Source organism: Chelon labrosus (genome assembly GCF_963514085.1).
Source record: "Chelon labrosus genome assembly, chromosome: 5".
Taxonomy (NCBI): domain Eukaryota; kingdom Metazoa; phylum Chordata; class Actinopteri; order Mugiliformes; family Mugilidae; genus Chelon; species Chelon labrosus.
Genome location: NC_140341.1, coordinates 2,879,534 through 2,898,175, shown reverse-complemented (window position 1 = coordinate 2,898,175; position 18,642 = coordinate 2,879,534). Strand labels below are relative to the sequence as shown.

The 18,642-nt window shown below is 42.8% G+C and overlaps 1 protein-coding gene across 7 annotated transcripts in view; it reads left to right on the top strand.

The window, feature by feature from the left end:
* The window catches only part of satb2 (SATB homeobox 2), a 53,662-nt gene extending 37,746 nt beyond the window's left edge, over positions 1-15,916 (top strand). For 5 of the 7 annotated variants that reach the window (XM_084544763.1, XM_084544759.1, XM_084544761.1 and 2 more), the window contains 4 exons: positions 227-379; positions 2,244-2,438; positions 13,126-13,332; positions 13,768-15,916. In XM_084544763.1, the coding sequence (XP_084400889.1) occupies positions 227-379; positions 2,244-2,438; positions 13,126-13,332; positions 13,768-14,253 (1,041 nt within the window). In that variant the 3' untranslated portion in view covers positions 14,254-15,916. The remainder of the gene's footprint in view (positions 1-226; positions 380-2,243; positions 2,439-13,125; positions 13,333-13,767) is intronic. The other 2 variants (XM_084544764.1, XM_084544760.1) reach the window with 1 other exon arrangement.
* The last annotated feature ends 2,726 nt before the right edge of the window (positions 15,917-18,642 follow it).

The window sequence follows — 18,642 nt, the reverse complement described above, 5'->3', positions numbered from 1 at the left end:
TTCATGTGGAGACGTGCGCCGCAGATGTTCATACAGGAAACGCTGCATGTCTGCTCTCAGAGCCTGATCATCAGCTGATAACCTCCACTACACATGTATACACCACATCTGATTTGATTCATACAGTGAATGAGGATCCTTGCTGTGTTTTCCTTTCAGCCCATCTCATCTGATATCTCTTAAAAACCCTCTAATTTGTACTCACTGTTCTCCATCGGTCTTCCAGCCCAAGCCGCCCGGCCCGGCCCCCGACCTCCCCCTGAAGCTGGAGTCTCTGGTCAACATTACGTCAGGCATCTACGACGAAATCCAGCAGGAGATGAAGAGAGCCAAGGTGTCCCAGGCTCTGTTCGCCAAGGTGGCCGCCAACAAGAGCCAGGTGAGGGAACTGTAGAGAACGAGCCAGTGGTCAGTCCAGGTTTAGAATAAAGGATTATGTTTCAGCCACGTTTCAAAACTGTTTGAGGAACTCGGAAAAACCACGAAACCCTCAAATGTAAATCTGGATCGCTGCCAACGACACAGTGTAAACAGACAGTCAGCTTCAGGGCTGTCAGGTTACATGATGCACTGATTTAGTTTTTTCTGTTAATTAGATATTTTATTTAGCCTGGATGCCAGCTTTCCTGAGAGTTTCCTGTCCACAAACTTTCAGCGGGGTTAAAGTTAGTTGATTTACATCTGGAGTTGCTCCGTTCAGAAGTTATTTTGTTACGGCAAAAGATCTTGTTTGCGTTAGGTTAGTTATCTTTATTAGCTTGTTTAGGCTAACGTAGTTTCTTAAGTTGTGCTTCTCAGGATACTGTTAGCTTGTTTAGGCTAACATAGCACAAACAACCTTTACATTACACTACCCTAAACAAGTTATGTTGGCCAAACTGTGGTTAGCAGCTATGTTAGCCTAAACAACAAAGTGTTAGCCATTTAATTGGCAAGATATTATCTACTAAACAAGATAACGTTAGCCATTTATGCATACATAAAATAATATTAGCTGCTATGTTAGCCTAAACAAGAAAATAAACAAGATCATGTTGGCTGCTTTGTTAGCCTAAATAAGCTAAAGGTAGCCTGAGAAAGATAACCGAGCAACTATGTTAGCCTTAAAAAGATAATATTAGCTGCTAGGTTAGCCTAAACAAACAAATATTAGCTGCTAGGTTAGCCTAAACAAACAAATATTAGCTGCTAGGTTAGCCTAAACAATCTAGCTAACATTGTCTTGTTTAAACTAACTTTCTTTCTGAGGCTACCATTAGCTTGTTTAGCCATCGTATTCTTGTTTAGGCTAATTAAATGGCTAATATTATCCTGTTTAGGCTAACATAGCAGCTAACATGATTATATTTTGATCAACATAATAGCTTATGTTATCTTTCTGAGGCTACCATTAGCTGATCTTTTAATGGAACCTGGTGATGGAGGTGGATAATAACGGTTTGCACCAGAAAAATAAAGAAAACTGTAAATAAAGCCTTCAGCTCGTCTCACAGACTAAATTAGAGAGCAGCTAAATCACTGTGTTCCAGGAGAAAGGTAATATGCTGTATATGCAGCGTGTATACAGTGTGTGCATTGCTTTGTGTGGGGTGGGGCGAGGTCCCCCGTGTCGCCGGGTCTGGGGGTGGCTGGGGGTCACGGCTCAGTGCACCCATCTGCTGCAGCTGGCCACAAGGACAGAGAGCGAGGCAGAGAGAGACGATCAGGCTATTAGCGGCGCATGCTGCCCGAGGTGGCTGGTTGAACACAACAGCTGGTGTCACAAACCGAACCAGTCTAGCAGACATAATTGAATCTTCTCCAGCTCTCCTTCCACCTCCCCCCATCATCTTCCTTTACCTCACACATCCGGCACCGTTCCAACTTTTCCAACTTTGTTCTGATGCATTTATATATTTTTTAATGTATCTTTTCACATCCTTTAAGTTGTCCTCTTTATTCCCCGTCCTCACCAGGTGGTGTTTCAGTTTGTTGCAGCTACAATTTAATATCACCGCTGAGTTAAAGGACACAATACATCTGGTTATACCTATTTACTACTGTATTATCTTAGTTATCTTATCTTGTATTACCTTATCTTAATGGGTGACCTTGACCTTGTGGATGAGCCATGCTAGTTTTTCCATTCAGTTTCCAGTCTCTATGCTAAGCTAACTGTTTGATATGAATATCAAACCACTCCACCTCACCTCCTCCTCCTTCTTTTTCCTTCTTCATCTTCTCCTCATCCTCTTCCTCTCCAGGGCTGGCTGTGCGAGCTGCTTCGGTGGAAGGAGAACCCCAGCCCGGAGAACCGCACTCTCTGGGAGAACCTGTGCACCATCCGGCGGTTCCTGGCGCTGCCGCAGCCCGACAGGGACCTGGCGTACGAGGAGGAGTCCAGACACCACCACAGCGAGAGGCTCCACACCGTCCTGCACCTGCCACAAGACGCACAGGTAAGTGTTAACAGCTGGTGGTGACGCGTCCAGATGTGACGCACGCCGCATGTTATTTACAAATAACCTCAGAATCAGAGTCAGGATCAGAATCAGGTTTATTGGCCAAGTATGTGTGCACATACAAGGAATCTGACTCCGGTAACTTTTGCTCTCTTGTACAAAAACACACAGAACTTAAATAAGCATAAAAAATAAATCTCAATCTGTACACTTAAAACTCTTAAAAAGACCTCTTCTTCATCTCCACACACAATTATCCTGAAAATATGTGATTATTATCATTATTCAAAGATTATTACTGGATGTTTGTGAATTCTGTTTGGATTTTGGATCAGAGGAAAGAAAACTAGCTTCAGTCACACTTTGATGATCCATGATCAGCTCCAGTACGATCAAATTTGCATTTCTTAAAGAAAAAGTTCAAACATTTTGTACAAAGAAAATTTACATATATGTATAAATATATGTACAAAACATAAAAAAATAAAATAAAATAGATTTTCCGATTCAAATTGACCTTGAAAGATCTGACAGGTGGCCTTGCTTTTATACCTATTGGTACTCAATAGTACGCTTGTAAAAGTCTGCGCTTTTATAGTCACAGACGCATCAACCCACACACACACACACATTCACACACCAGCGTGGGTTCAGTGTCTTGCTCAAGGACACTCCGGCACGTGGCACGTTCCTGAGAATCGAACCGCTAACCCTCTGGTTCGTGGACAAGCCGCTCCTCTGATCTGATATTTTTATAAATCTTGCGTCCTCTTGTTAGAAATCTCGTAAGATCCAGAACACGACAGAAGCTCCAACTCTTGAGAGTCAGGACTGGAAGATGAGTGGATTTTAAAAGTGTGACGATAGAGAAGAGCTGGACAAAAGCAAAGATGAAAGATGAGAAACTGGAGGGAAAATATCGTGGAAGTACCACAAATCTCTGGAACCAACATCATTAGTTTGGTGAAAGTGCAAATTTTGGTCGACATGAGGCAAAGTCACAGTCAGGCTCCGTGGGCCGTTGATTCTTTGACATCAGTTTGGTGCCTGACCCTTTGTTTAAGACTTTATGCTATGCTAAGCTATGCTACGTTAACCACCCATTGTCTGCAGCCTTTGTAGTGAACACACAACCAATAATAATCTCAAAACATGTCCACTCTCTGACTGCAATCCCACCACAAGTTCAGTCAGAAGTGGAGAACTCACACTGATTAACCGACGATGATAGCGATGGTTGAGACTGAACACACCGTCTCATGTGGGAATACAGACTTCATACATCTAAGAGGATGGAACTGGATGTGTCCACCCTCAGAAACCACATCTGTCATTATTATTTACTCGTCGTATTTATTCCGTCTCAGCGTGAACGGCTCCGTTTGATCTCGTTGTGCGTGCACATGTGTTTGCGTGTCCCTGCGTGCCCCAGTGGAACGAAGGGTAAACAGTGTTGCTGGGTGGTGTGGCACTGGAGGAAATGCCCCATTAGTTTTTGAGGAGGGAGGCCGAGGCCGGAGGAGGGCTGAGGGAGATCGATGCAGGAAACGCAGCGACGGCTCGGCCTCTTTCATCACTGCAGCCGCCGTGTCCGTGGGTCTGTCTGGGTGAAATATAAAAGTATGAAGAGCTAAAAGGTTAAAATTATGAAGTTGTGCATGTAACAGCTGAAATGAAGCTAAAAGGAGTTTAAACAAACAAGCTGTAACATAATATTAGAGCTTTAGATGTGGTATTTGTCAGGAATGGTTTTCATTAGAAGATGAGTTCAGACTACGGGAGTTTTGAAATCTTTCTTCACAGACATTCTCCTCAAACTTTTAACAAGACATCACTGAGATTATCACGCAGCATTAAATAGAGCAACAAATCGCTTTACTGCAAGCTGCACCTCCAGTTTGATAGTAAACTAATTCAACTCCACGGCGCTCAGATGACTTATATGACTACTTTTACTCTTCTGTCCATCACCACGTTAAGCCCCGCCCCCCCCAAACAATCTGATTGGTGCAGAAGTTATTTGCAGGAACATGATCAGATCCTAACAGAGAGACTCCAGACCAACTTTCCACCACAGAATAAAAACTGTGGGCGGGTGAAGTTGGTCCGGCTTCCAGATTAAAGGTAAAGGTGAAACTGGACAAATAAACTGTAAATCTGTAACTACGAGAACTCATCTGACTCTTAGATTATTTAGTCGAGGTAATCAGGAAGAGTCCAGACCGACTTCTTGCCACAAAAAGAAGTTTGTTTGTTTGTTTGTTAGTTAGTTCGTCCTCCAGGCTAATCTTTATCTAAAATAACTTGAGCTTCAATTTGAGAACAAAGAGCAGAGCACGCAACAACAATGAGCTGAGGTCAAAGGTCAGGGTCAGACTGAATCCACCGCTCGTCTGGAGTCTACCTCCGCCACCAACCATCCTTTCAAACCACTTATACCCCACATGTACTATACACCATATGATATAAATTAAAAAACAAATGCTCACACTTCCCATTTCCTCTTTAAACATGACTCGTACATGGCTGCTCCTCCCTCCTCCCTCCACCTCCTCCTCCTCCCTTCTCCTCCTCCTCCTCTCCCACCAGCACCACGTTCAGAGCTCGGTATTAAAGGCCGATGGGAAGAGACGGAGGAGGAAGCGGTGGCGGCAGCGTTAACACATTCCTCTCGCTCGTCTCAGCAAAGTCTAAAAATACAGTTTAACCCCACCTCGAGAGACACCAGGAGATGGACTGTGGTGAAACACTGGTGATTTATTAATGGGAAATGAGGTGTGTGTATAAATACATGTGTGTTGCTGCCGTCCTCCCCCTCCACCACCACCACCGCCACCACCTCCTCCTTGTCCCACCAACCTCAGGCTCCAGCCAGCCTGCCACCACAGACCACACATGTGTCCCATCTGCCACACATCCACAGACTCTCACACTGATAGTTGGAGATGTGAGCGCGCCTTCTTTTGTGTTTTGGACAATAAGACAACCGCGGCCACGGGACGCACATGAAAAATTAATGTGGCGCTGCCCTCCGAGGCCAGGCTGCACGGTGAAGCCCACACACCAGCGTATGTGTCTGGTCTGTTACCGTAGCATGAGCCACTCCAGCATGTTGGAGGATCTCTGTCCATAAAACCTGCAGGTGTTTATAGGTGTTTCAGTAGCATCAGCAGCGTCACTTTGTTCCTTTAAGCATGAGGCCCGCTGTGCAGCTAGCAGCGGTTAACGTTATCTTGTTTAGGCTAATTAAAGGCTAATAGTATTTTGTTTATGCTAACACTGCTTATTTATCTTTTTCCAGCTACCGTTAGCTTGTTTAGACTAACTTAGCAGCTAATATGACCTTTTGACCTTGTTTGGGAAGCATGTTTAGGCTAACATATCAGTTAAAGTTATTTTGGTTAGGCTAACACACAGCTAATGTTATCTTGTTTACGCCAATATTACCATTAGCTTGTTTAGGCTAACATATCAGTTAAAGTTATTTTGGTTAGGCTAACACACAGCTAATGTTATCTTGTTTACGCCAATATTACCATTAGCTTGTTTAGGCTAACATAACAGCTAAAGTTATTTTGGTTAGGCGAACACACAGCTAATGTTTTCTTGTTTACGCCAATATTACCATTAGGTTGTTTAGGCTAACATAACAGCTAACATTTTCTTGTTTAGGAAAATACAGCAACTGACATTGTTTTGTTCAGGCTAAGTTATCTTCTCTCAGGCTACTACTAGGTTGGTTAGGCTAACATAGCAGCTAACATTAGCTTCAGTAGCTTCATCCCATTAAAAAAAATAAAAAATCAGATATGTATTATTATTATTAATAAAACTATATATATATAAGCTAACATTTTCTTATTTAGGCTAAATAAAAGAATAATATTAGCTTGTTGTGGCTAGGTTGCTTAGTTACCTTTCACAGGCTGCGTTAGCTTTGTTAGGCTAACACAGCGGCTCAGATTATCTTGTTAAGATCATAAAAAGGCTAATATTAGCTTATTTAAGCTAACAGCTGCTAACGTTTTTATATTTCTGCTAACATATTAGCTGCTGTTATCTTGTTTAGGCTAATTTTAGATTGTTTATGCTACTCACATGGTCGATTTAGTTTGTTTTTGCGTGGAGTTGAATTTGTTTAAAACTAAATGTCTGCCATCAGAGAAGGAAGATGTTTAGAATGAAAAGATACCGACAGGAAATAACTGTAAATGACAAACATTTAACAGTCCCAGTCTTAGATATCTGTGTCCTCAGCAGCATCGCTTCATTTCTCCGTGTGTCGTACTCGCTCTGCAGCTCGTAGCGGTTAAGTGCCTCCCACAGCTAATTTGGCAAGACTTCCACCTTATAAATAATTTCTTTATTGTTTTTTGCTAAATTGATTTCTGCTGTGGTGTTTATGTGAGTGTGACCTGCTCACTGTGGCCGGGACCCCAGGAGTCCTGGACTAGAACAAGGAGCTGACAACCCTTCCTCCACTCGCTTTGTGTCTCGCTCCAGTAATATTATTATTACCACTAGAGGGCGCCGTTCATGTGGACTCCTCTCTCTTAAACACGACCCCATTTGAAGGCGGCAGGAAGGATGACAAATGATCCATGAGTGAAAATAAATTAATCTATAAAGTAAAATTCTCTTCCATCCATCATAATTCATGTGAAAATATTTAATTTCAGGCTCACATGCTTTTTTAAGAGAAAGAAAAACGCCTTTTATGTTTTTAAATTAAACACGGTGACGTCCCTGGACCCTACCAGCAAACAAATGGGTGAAGGCTGAGATTTATTACTGCATCAGACAAGCAGTACACACTACTGAGAACTAGAATGATGCGAACTGGTGCAGCAGATAATACAAACAGACGTTAATTCCCGGTTGGTCAAGCCTTAAAAGCTTCCTGTAATGTAACGGCCATCTTCTCTAGACTCGCCCTGCCTGGTAAACGTCTCCTAAACTACACACCCCGATTCTGAAACACAAGCTTTCTGTTAACAACAAAAAAAAAAAAAACTAAAAGTTTCAAAGCCCGGTGGTGACGTCAGTGGACGTTATTTTCTCAGAGCTGGGAAAGTTCCCACCAGAGTCATTACACGACTGTTTCACCAGCACGTCCCAGGACGACTGATGTTAACGTGTGAAAACAGCAAAAACAGCACCGCTTTCAATCATCACAAGTCCCTGGACTGGAGACAATTAATATGCAGAATAAACTGGACCACATGGCCACCTAAACCAGAATGGAAGGAGTTTTCAAGTAGAGGTTCTGGTGGTAATCTGGAATAAATCCATTCTCTCTGAGCGTGTCTGCTCCACGTGGACTAAACATCAGGTGAGGGACAGAAACATGGAGGTAGAACAACAAGATGAACCAAGATGGAATCAATGTGGACAGAGACGATGGAGACGTAGAGACATCTTGGTCTTCTTCTAAGACTCTACACATTCAGGACATGGAGATTAAATTCTTCTTCTTCTTCTTCTGTCCATGTCCAAGAATCCAAGTGGACAGCAACACTGACAACCTTCTCTTCTTCTACTCTATCAATTCAGGGTTGGAGGTAAAAGTCTTCCATCTCTTTTCCACCTCCTTCGTCTTCTCCTCCTCCATCTGTTCATGTCCAACAATCCACGTGGACAGAAAACGCTGGAGGCATTTCGTTCGTCTTCTTCTACAGAATCAGTTCAGAGATATAAAAAAACAACAACAGCATAATGGTCATAATGTTACGGCTTATCTTACATTTAGGGAAAGGATTGTGAAAGCTGTCCTCTTCGCCCCCCTTCCTCAGTTCGTCCCGGTGGCCTCGTCCTCTGTTCCCCGTCTCTGGGTGGAGTTTGGGCTGTTTGGAAAAACCACAATTAAGTTAATTGTTTAATTGCAGATAAATGGAATGAATACCACACACGGGTTTAACCAACACTCAGCCTCGGTAACAGTACGTGTTTACGGTTATTCATCAAAGAAACATCATTTTACTAAGAAAAATAAATAAAGAAATAAATAAAAATAATGAAAAAAAGGAAATGTGCAATGACTCAACTGCTCCTCTGTCCTGGACCCAGTCCTCATGAAACCGCACTTTAATTCAAATACAAGAGCGAAGGAAGTGGAGAGGGAAAAAATATAAAAAAAAACTGATTAACAGGAAAGGTGAAGTCATGCAAAATACTAACAGAAAAGTGATTTTTTCCTTCATTACATATTTATCTCTGTGTTAATGGCGTCTCTGGTGGTCACACAGAAACACAGACAGAGTTAGAGTTAGGGGCCCTGGAGGACCAGAGCTCATTAAGGAGAAGATGAATATTTCATGTTCTATAATTCTTTCATAGTTCTGCGTCGTAATTTGCCTTGATTTACGTTTAAAAGAAAACTTTTTCATTTTTACTGCAGTGCACTCACGACGCTGCCAGAGAGAGAAAGAGAGAGAGAGAGAGAGAGAGAGCGAGAGAGAGAGAGAGAGAGAGAGAGAAATGAGGGAGGGAGGGAGGGAAAGAGTGAGGCGAAGTTTTTCAGGAATATTGAATCACGAGAAGAGCTGCTCCGGCCTCGAGGCTCCAGGGATTGTGGTTTTGGGAGAGCAGAGTTGTATTGTGTTGTTCTGAGGTGACGTGAAGTCTCTTCCAAAGTGAAATGGTCAAAACTGAGAGGACCGAAGGGATGAAGGGAGGCGGGATGAAGGGAGGTGGGATGAAGTAGCCAGACTCCTATTTTTATCAGGATTAGAATATGAGTAAATCTGTCAGTTCAAGAATTCGTCTGAATCTTATTGTTCAGGTATTACGTCTGCAAACAAATACAGATTCTAAGTTAAATCTCTGCAAAAACAAAAAAAAAATCCTCGGACTGATCGTTAGTTTAGGGAGAAACAAAATTCATTGGGCAGAAATGGAAAGGCTACACAAATAGTTACCATCTTGTTCACGCTAACATACCTGCTTATGTTATCTTCCCAAGGCTACCGTTAGCTTCTTTAGGCTAATTAAATAGCCAACACTATCTTGTTAAAGTTAATTAAATGCCTCGTAGTATCTTATTTAGGCTAACAAAGCAGCTAATACTAGCTTATTTAGGCTAACATACCTGATTATGTTATACTATTAAGGCTACAGTTAGCTTGTTTTTGCTAAAATTATCTTATTTAGGTCTTTAAATTAGTTCGACTGACAGCAGGTTTTACCAGACGAGGACTTCTTGGTCATGTCAATTATTAATTGCGTTAAAGTCCTACAGAAGTGTAGTTACTTGATAACATAGTGTAAACTCCAGTATCGACTACAGTTGTGGAAAATAGTTAAAGTTTGCACAAAAACGGGGGCTCCAGGATCGATCCTTGTGGAACTCCATGTTGGATTTTGTTTGGTTTGACGTGTTTAGTCGTTAAAGTAGTTCCACCGACAGCAGGTTTTACCAGACGAGAACTTCTTGGTCGTGTGAATTATTAAATACGTTAACATTGAGAATAACTGGGAGTCGGTTTGTTCTGTAACTGAGACCGACGTTCATGTGTTTCTACATCTTGACAGAGAGCCCACCTTGTTTTCTTTAAGCCGTGACCGTGAACTTTTCCTGAGCTTAAACCCAAACCGTGATCTTTCACCAACACGTCACTGACAACTTTTTGTCCCTAAATCTGCAGCATTTTTGTGATTCTCAGTTTGATTTCTGAAGGCGTAAAATCCAACAGTTTAATGATTTTCATCTGGAGTTTATCTGGACCCGTGGTCTTTTCCCGACATCAAATCTTCTCCACAAATATGGGAAGTCACATGAATAATTTTTTGGGGGGGTATCTTACACAACTAGACCTCTGAAAACGGCTGTGGTATTAATTATTCTTTGATTTAAACTTCTGATCTTCCAGGTGTTTGTTCCAACTGCGATCAACAAAAACCCACAAAAAAGTATTTCAGTTTTTAGTTTTTGACTTGATAGCATAGTTTTAATTTTAGTGTCAACTACAAAGCTGTATAAAACTTAAAAAAAAGCTCCAGGATTCACCATGAGTCATTTTTGAGACTCTTTTTGTTTTTTAAAGGCATAAAAAAAAAGGGGAAACATGATCAGAAAAGCAGTGAAAGCTTTCAGATCATCACCGTAAGAAAAAAGCGTTGATCGGTGGACTTTAACGCTCTCACACACCCAGAAGTTGTTGTTCTGCCTCCCCGTAAGAAGACACCGATTACCACCAGTCATACTGCAACACTTCCAGTAAAAGAAAGTGATTGTGCCAGAGATTTATGCAACAGATTTATTTATTTATTTGCAGATTTTTAGCTGAAAATTAATTTGCAAACAGTTTGAGCTGCAAATGCACGGAGAGATGTGTCGTGTTGGCGGTGACCCACGTCTTTAGCTTCCCGATGTATTAAGTAGTGGAGTGGGGGGGTAGAAGACAAGAAAGAAAAAGGTCAGAGAGAAGAGACAAAGAGACAAGAAGTCTACGTAGATGAAGTTTGAAGGAGCCGACCAGTCCTGAGTGTTTTGGCTCTGCTCTCTAACATCATCATTAGTGCATGAAGGAGACCAGGCCTCGCTGTCGATGCAGGCATGTGTGCGCAGCCATTGATCCAAGAGTCCTTGCTGTCAGCCCGAATAAGCTCAGAGATGATGAAGGTCTGTGGATGGAGGTCGGGTTGTGGGGTAGGTTTTCGCAATCCCCCTCCACGGTTTACCCCCAATTTAGCTATTAAGTGTCTCAGTCAGTTTGTACGGCGCATGTTTGTGGCTGTGTGGTCCTCATTAGAGCGGGGACACATATCTGTTTTTTTTTTTTCCGGCCTCGTTCTTGGCTTGCCTGCATTCTTACAGTGTTTTCTCAATATCTAAAAGTTAATATCTCAAAGGGGAAAAACTTGCATTATTCCTGTAAATTGGTCATTCCCTCGCCCCTGAAAATAAATCCCCAGCGAATGAATTTCAGAGCAATTTTCATTGGTCTGGCCTGCCCTCAATATTATTTAAGTAATACCCTGTTATTATTGAAGAGAGGGAGAGAAAGGGCGAATGACTATTATCTTTATGTGGGTCCTTTAATTTTAATGCGCCACAGATTTATAGCTGGGCATTCCAGCGGGGAGGCCCCTCCCTGCTCTTAAAGCGAGCGGGCGGGACACGACCGCAACGCTCTCACAACAGCCACTACCTCCGACAAACAACCAGAGTCCCCCACTTTCCCTCCCAACACTTGGTCCTGCTCTCAGACAAGCCTCTCCGTCAGCTCCAGCCACCGACTAACACTTCTACACCTTCACAGATCCTCTCACACGTGGATACATCCTGGTAAACATTGAGCGCCGTGTGTCCTAACCTGGATTACTGAATAATCAGACCTGACTCAAACCCAGATACTCTTGACCCAGTCCTTCTTTGTTTTACCTGAAAGACCAATCAAACTAATTCAAAAGCAAAGCTAAAATATGAATTAGCACTTGCGTTTTGACATCCAACTACAGAATAAGTAATTTAAAAGGATATTCACCAGATACAAATTCCAATCCAGATTTGATGCTCCCCAGTGGGCAGAACTGAACCAGAAATAGTTTGAGGAACAAACAACAAAGATCTCAGTCTAATCCAGCATCTTGTGGGATGTTCTGGATGAAAACAAGTCTCCCAAAACTCCACCTCTAAACTTAAAGCAGGACTTGAAGGACCTGCTGCTAACGTCTTGGTGCCAGATACCAAAGGTCTAGAAGAGTTCAGGCCTTGGCAGGTGGTCATAATGTTATGGATGATCAGTGCATATTCTATAACAAAGGCTTTTATTACAGCTAAGAATTCCGCTTTAATTGTGTTTGTTACCAACAGCAAAGAAGTTTGATTTTGCTGTACGTACACGTCAAACCAAACAAAAATCCAAGGTGGAGTTCCACAAGGATCTATCCTGGAGCCCCTTTTTGTTCAAATTAGTTTCTTAACTTTAGTCATTTCTGAAGTTTACACTATGTTATCAAACAGACATGTCTAAAGGACTTAATCTACATTTAAAAAAGGTAAAAATGAAACAACACCTGCAACATTTTCACCATTATAATAGATTTGCAGTTATTTTCTAAAACAGTTTTACTAACGTATTCCCATGCCATCTGTAAAACATTTTAAATGTGCCTTTTTTTAATTTGCGTGCACCATATCTTCAGCAGCGCTAATTTAACATAAGGTTTATTTATTCCTTCATATATTGCACATTTCCTCTCCGCAGCAGTCGTCACTGATCTTATCCCAGAGCTAATCCTGAAGGATAAAATGTCTTTGTCCTGTTCCACTCTGTGTCCCTCTCAGGTCTTTCAATGGGCTGGTTAAATAGTGATTGGGGTGTCATAAGTTTGTAAATAAGAGACTTCCTGGCAGACAGGAGGTTGGCTAATCTGACACACATTAGGTCAAAGGTCTACTGGACACAGAGCAGTTTGAACGCCAGCCTTGGAGCTGGTTAATAGACCGTGACGCTCTGAAACACTTGTTCTCACCCTCGGTTCACCCTGCAGCCCTGGCTACTGTGTACCAGAGGGGGGGGGCAGGTTGTTTTATAATTTGTTTTGCGTCTTAAAAAGTTACTGTGACCTGGAAATTGTAGATATTAAAAATATTAAGATCTCAAAATTAAACACTGTTTAGGTAAAATAACACGTCCCTGTCTGCAGTCTTGATCAGGGGTCACTGTGCCCCATTAATCAGCTCTTCTGTCTGTCTCGACAGGCGCTTCATCGGCCGCCCCCGGCCCCGCTGAAGGAGCATCGCATGTCTCCGATGCGCGAGGAGCCGCTATCGGCCCCGGTGAACGAGGAGAGGTCGCAGACGGCCGGAGCTGGAGGTGCAGGAGGGTGTCCACCCGGCACGGTTAGCAACGCTGGGAGCAACAAGAAGCCACGGTCGCGCACTAAGGTAGAGTTTGTCGCTCTGGTTTCTCTGTCAGGACGTAAGAAGTAGTCATTCTACTTTATTTTTCATGCCAGTAGATAGGCCATACAGCAGGATCAGACTTTAAATGTGTCAGAAAGTGTTTGTTTGTTACTAATGAGAATATTTTAGTTGAAAAAGCCATATGGAGGAAAACTGATATTTTTACAGATTCTATAACGTGCACAATGGTAGAATTTGATGATGTCCAGGCTAAATAAAATAACCAAAGGTTGAATTGTGTGCACATAGCACGTTCAAGTAGCTTCTTCGGTTCTACAAGACTGGTGGGGAGTTGGGGTTTATCAGAAACTGGTAGAACTAGTGTCTCTTAACGACCAGACACAGAAGAGATAAATTCAAGTTGAGATTCAAGAAGGAAAAATGTAGCACACTTTGAATCATGGCTTTGTTTTCCAGATTTCCTTGGAGGCCTTGGGTATCCTGCAGAGCTTCATCCAGGACGTTGGCCTGTACCCGGACCAGGAGGCCATCCACACCTTATCAGCCCAGCTTGACCTCCCAAAACACACCATCATCAAGTTCTTCCAGAACCAGCGCTACCACGTCAAGCACCACGGCCGCCTCAAGGAGCTGGGCGAGGGGGCAGCTGCCAGCGGCGGCGTTGACGTCAGCGAATACCGAGAAGAGGAGCTGCTGTCGGGTTCCGAGGACCCAGAGTCCAGCGAGGACGGAGCTGAGGAGATCTACCAGACCACAGAGGGGAATAATGGGAGCGCAGGAGGACCTCCAGCCTCCTCCAGCTCCAACTCCAGCCAGTCGTCCTCAGGGAGCAACATGGCTCAGGAGGATAGCAAGGACAAGGGCCACGGCCGGCTTGGGGGCCCTCTGGGCTCCGGAAGCTCCTCATCCAGTCCTAGAGAGCAAGCCGACTACCAGAGGTAGAGACCGACAAACCGAGAGGATAGAGATGAAGAAGGAGGGAGAAGAAACTGGAAAAAACTAAACGATGTGTGAGAGCTGGATGTCGTTTCAGGCACATTAAATAAAAAGAAACCAAGCTGTACATCCCTGACAACCGAACAGACAGACAGACTGTTCACAGTGACAATGAGTGAAATTACCTCAGTAAGAGATTTGCAGCGTGTAGTCGTACAACTGTGAAAGATTTCCAGTAGAAAAAAAAAAATTTAAAAATGAAATACATTCAGCAGACGTTTGCTGCTCAAACTACGAGCAGAAACAATAATTGTCCAGAAGAGACGGACGTTTCTGTTCGTCCTCTCTCAACTCTGAGCACAGTCACACTGAACTTCATCCCTACATCCTGGGCTGAATTAGCTGCCAAACCAGTGACCTGTACAACCCTAAAAAAAATGAAATAATAAAAAAAATAAATAAATAAAATCCTCAGGACACAGACACTGATTAATGCTAATTTTACCACAGAATCACCACCCGTCCTATCAAGCACTTAACTCTTCACTAAGACGTGGATGTGCCGCACTCCTGCCTCCCTCCTGGGGCGAGGTTTCAAACCGACGCCCGACAGAGAGGAGCAGCGGACAGTCTGGCGGGAGGACGGCGGACGTGGCGTGACTGGACGCCGCCCGACAGCGTTTAAAAGACAGAGCAGAGATTCAACAACCAAACAATCGGTCACTTTATGTGCGGTGGTCCACCTCCTTTCTCTCGAACCGGTGCCCACAGTCTCGTGTTTCACCACAACTACCCGCACTTAGACTTCACCAACCCTATTTATTGCTATCTTTATCCATGATTATTATTATCATTATTGTTATTATTGTTGTTATTATGGTAAGGATTGCTGTCAGGGCGTGTTATTTTATTTTATTTTTTATTTCCATGGTTTTTAAAATATTGGTTTTCAGAACCGGGCGGCAACGGCAGTGATGGTGAAGTTGTTTGGAGGATAAAAAGAAGCAGTTACTGAGTGTAATAAATATAAAAAATAAAAAAAGAGGAAAAAAAAAAAAGTCCTGTCATGTTGTATTATAACTTTTTTTTATAGTTCTGTTTCCCAAAAATATAAATAAGAAAAGAGAAATAGTTAAACAAAGAAGCAAACGTGTGCTTCTTTGTTTTGTTTTTTTGCTGCAGTTGATGACAATCTACTTTTTGGAGCCATTAAAGACTCTTCTTCACTTTTAATGTCTGTAAATATCCCAACATGGGCAAAATTGTTATTGATATACTTTTTATTTTTTTGCTGAGTGACTTTTAAGTGTTTGAGCCAGTTTGGAGACACGGTGAAATCAGCTCATTGTCTAATGTGCCAGGCGAATTCAATCACAAGACTACTTAAAGAGAATTCAGTCTGTTTTTTTTATTATTTTATTATTTTTATTTTCCACGTCTGGTGCCGTCGTGTGAGTATACAGTGTGTTTGAAACGATATCTGAGCACGGATAGCGTCTCTGACCGTCCTGATCGGCTGCTGCTCTCAAACAGATGACCTGCCTTTTAATGATTACACTCTGTATGATGATATTGTGCTTTTCTGTATGACAGGAATCAGGGTTTGACTCAAATGCAGTTCCAATGAGATCTTAGTTCATCCAGTGTTGAAGTGAATTAAAATTTGTGAATTAAATTTTCGTCTGTTTTGTTTAATTATTACAATTTTTACGCATCCTCATTGGTACACAAAGACACGTGGTCGGTCTGGGGTCTCCCATAGTCACTGAAAACTTTGAACATTGCCACTGCTGTAGTTTAATGATCATCATTTCAGGTAGGGGCCCCTGAGGGACGTCTCCTACTTAGCACATTGCCAGTCTTGTAGTTTAAGTGTCAGGTGGGGGCCCTTAAGGAGGTCTCCTAGTATCATTGTAAACTGAGCTCATTGCCACTGCTGTAGTTTAAAGTTTATCTTGTCAGGTTGGGGTCCCTTAGGGAGGTCTCCTACTGTAATTGCGGGGGGCCTTAGGGGGGGGAAACTCAGCACACTGCCACTGCTGTAGTGTGACATTTGTGTTGTCAGGTTGGGGTCCCTACGGGAGGTCTCCTAGTGTCGTGGTGTCAGGAGCCACTGCTGTGGTTTCAAGTTTGTCAGTCCTTGGGGGCCCTTAAGGGGGTTTCCTACTCTCTTTGAAAGTGAGCACATTGCCACTGCTGTAGTCTAAAGTTTGTTGTTTTGGGGGCCCCTAAGGGTTGGGGTTAAAAGCCGTCCTAAAACGTGAAGTTAAACTAATCTCCACTTTGACGACCAATGGGAGCGACTGGTACAGTTGACTGACACTTCGACTACATCAGTTTGTTATTTAAATTTAATTTCCCCGATCGTATATCTGTCTTGACTCTCAGGCCTTGTTCAGACCTCACATTACATCCATCCTAAGTGATCTGATCTCAGGTGTCCAGGTGTGAACACTGATCTGCTGTCAGTCCACATGTGGAGGTGGTCTGGGACACATGTGACCTCCTTCCTTTGGTAGTGTGAACACACAATGAGTCCTGGGTCACATTAAAGACCACCTACTCAACAGGGCTGATCTGTGGAAGAGGAGTTTAACTCATTCATTCAACCACTAGTAGAAATGATCACATGAATCAGTGATGTCTGTTCATTAGTAATGAGAGCCTTTTAAAAGATTCTGAGGACCAAACTAAAGAAGAAAGAAACCGAAACTAGCATCAGCTCATAAAAATAACACCAGAGCGAAGACAAAAAAAAATAATGAAGATCTTAACGTGTGAGAGTCTTTCCATCTTGTTCCAAAATCTGGATCATGTCTCCAAGTCAACAACCAGCTGTTCATTCTCAAGTGCTGGCTGGGGACGCATGTGGAGACACATTTATATTAAGACCAGGTGGAGACACAGGGACTTAAAGATGGACCAGGTGCGATTTAGTTGCCCGGGACGGATGCTGCAAGTTCTAGACTCCCATTAACGGCGCGTTCACACTACGAGAAACAAAAGCTACAACTTCGTCACCAAATCACCGTTGTAGTGTTCAGTAAAGTGGCTGACAGGGTTGGGTGAATGGATGAAATTAATGTACATGATTGGTTGATGCGTCATGGTGGTCGACTAGCTAACTGAACTTTCATGTCACACGCCCAAAATGTCGTACGTCAGCTTTCATTAAAAAAGTGAAAGTTATTGCTCCAGTGTGAACGCACCAACACAGCTGTGTGGTTTTAGTGCAGGAGGTGTTTTTTCTTCGGTCTGAATCCTTAAAGATCACAGAGTTGTGTTCGAGGGAAATTGGTCATAAAAAAAAGAGAAGGTTTTTCTTTTAATATTTGACTTTAAGAGAAAGTTTCCTGACACAATCAAGAACAACGCAGCATCCGAAATCAACTGAAAATAAAATGCGACAATCAGCTACGCCGACTTCAAATTGCCTCCCTAACGAGTTTCAGGTCTGATGAGGTGTGGCAAGGCAGAACAATCTGTGTGTTTAACCTGCAACTAGGGGTTGGGTCAAGCATTCTGTCTGCTGGACTAAACAATAGAGCCTAAGTGTTTGGTGATGAGCTGGAGGGTGGAGGTCTTCCTGCAGAAGCGCCTCCACTCAGCTTGTCTTCTCTGACTGAAGACAATCAGCTCATGCTGTGACTCTGCCTCTGACGGATAATTACACCTGCTGGGACAGAATAGCTGGTCCCCGTGCAGCATCAAGAGGATGAAATCTCTTCTTTGCAGCTTTCCGGAGCTCACTGCATCGGTGCAGTTTGATATTTTCATTAACCAGCAGATTAAAAACCCGTTATCCACTTCTTCCTTTCAGCACGAATCAGTCGTCTCTGAGAGTTTATGTTCAGCTGTCCAAGTTAACCGTGAAATGTTTCATTTACCGATCTCCAAAGGCCTCCCGACTCGTTCGCAGTGCCTCGTCTTTTGAACAATGTTGTGCATTGTGTATAAACTTGAGGGCTCGGCTTCAGGGAGGCCGGGCCGAGTCATCGACGTGGCCGCAGGAACCAAATATTGCTTCATTTGTACTTGTACACAATCAAAGGAATGGAAAGAATCCGAACCCTAGAGGCTGTTCTGGGTGGAATTGACTGGATATTGTTGATGACAATGCAGCTTCCTGTGTTTATGTAGCAAAAGAATACGGTCTTAAAAGCTTTATTACTAAAGAACTGGCCCACTTATGTTGCAAGAAATTTAAGAATAAAACTCTGACAGGGCCGCGCAGTCAAATCTGCTGACATTTCATTTAAACCGCCCAAACTAATCAACCTCAAACCAAATAAAAACACAGTATTATGCAAGATAAAACTAATAAGTTGCTCCATATGAATGCTAATGTTATTCAAACCTGCCAGTTCCTCTGCAAGAAAACCGGACTAGAAATTG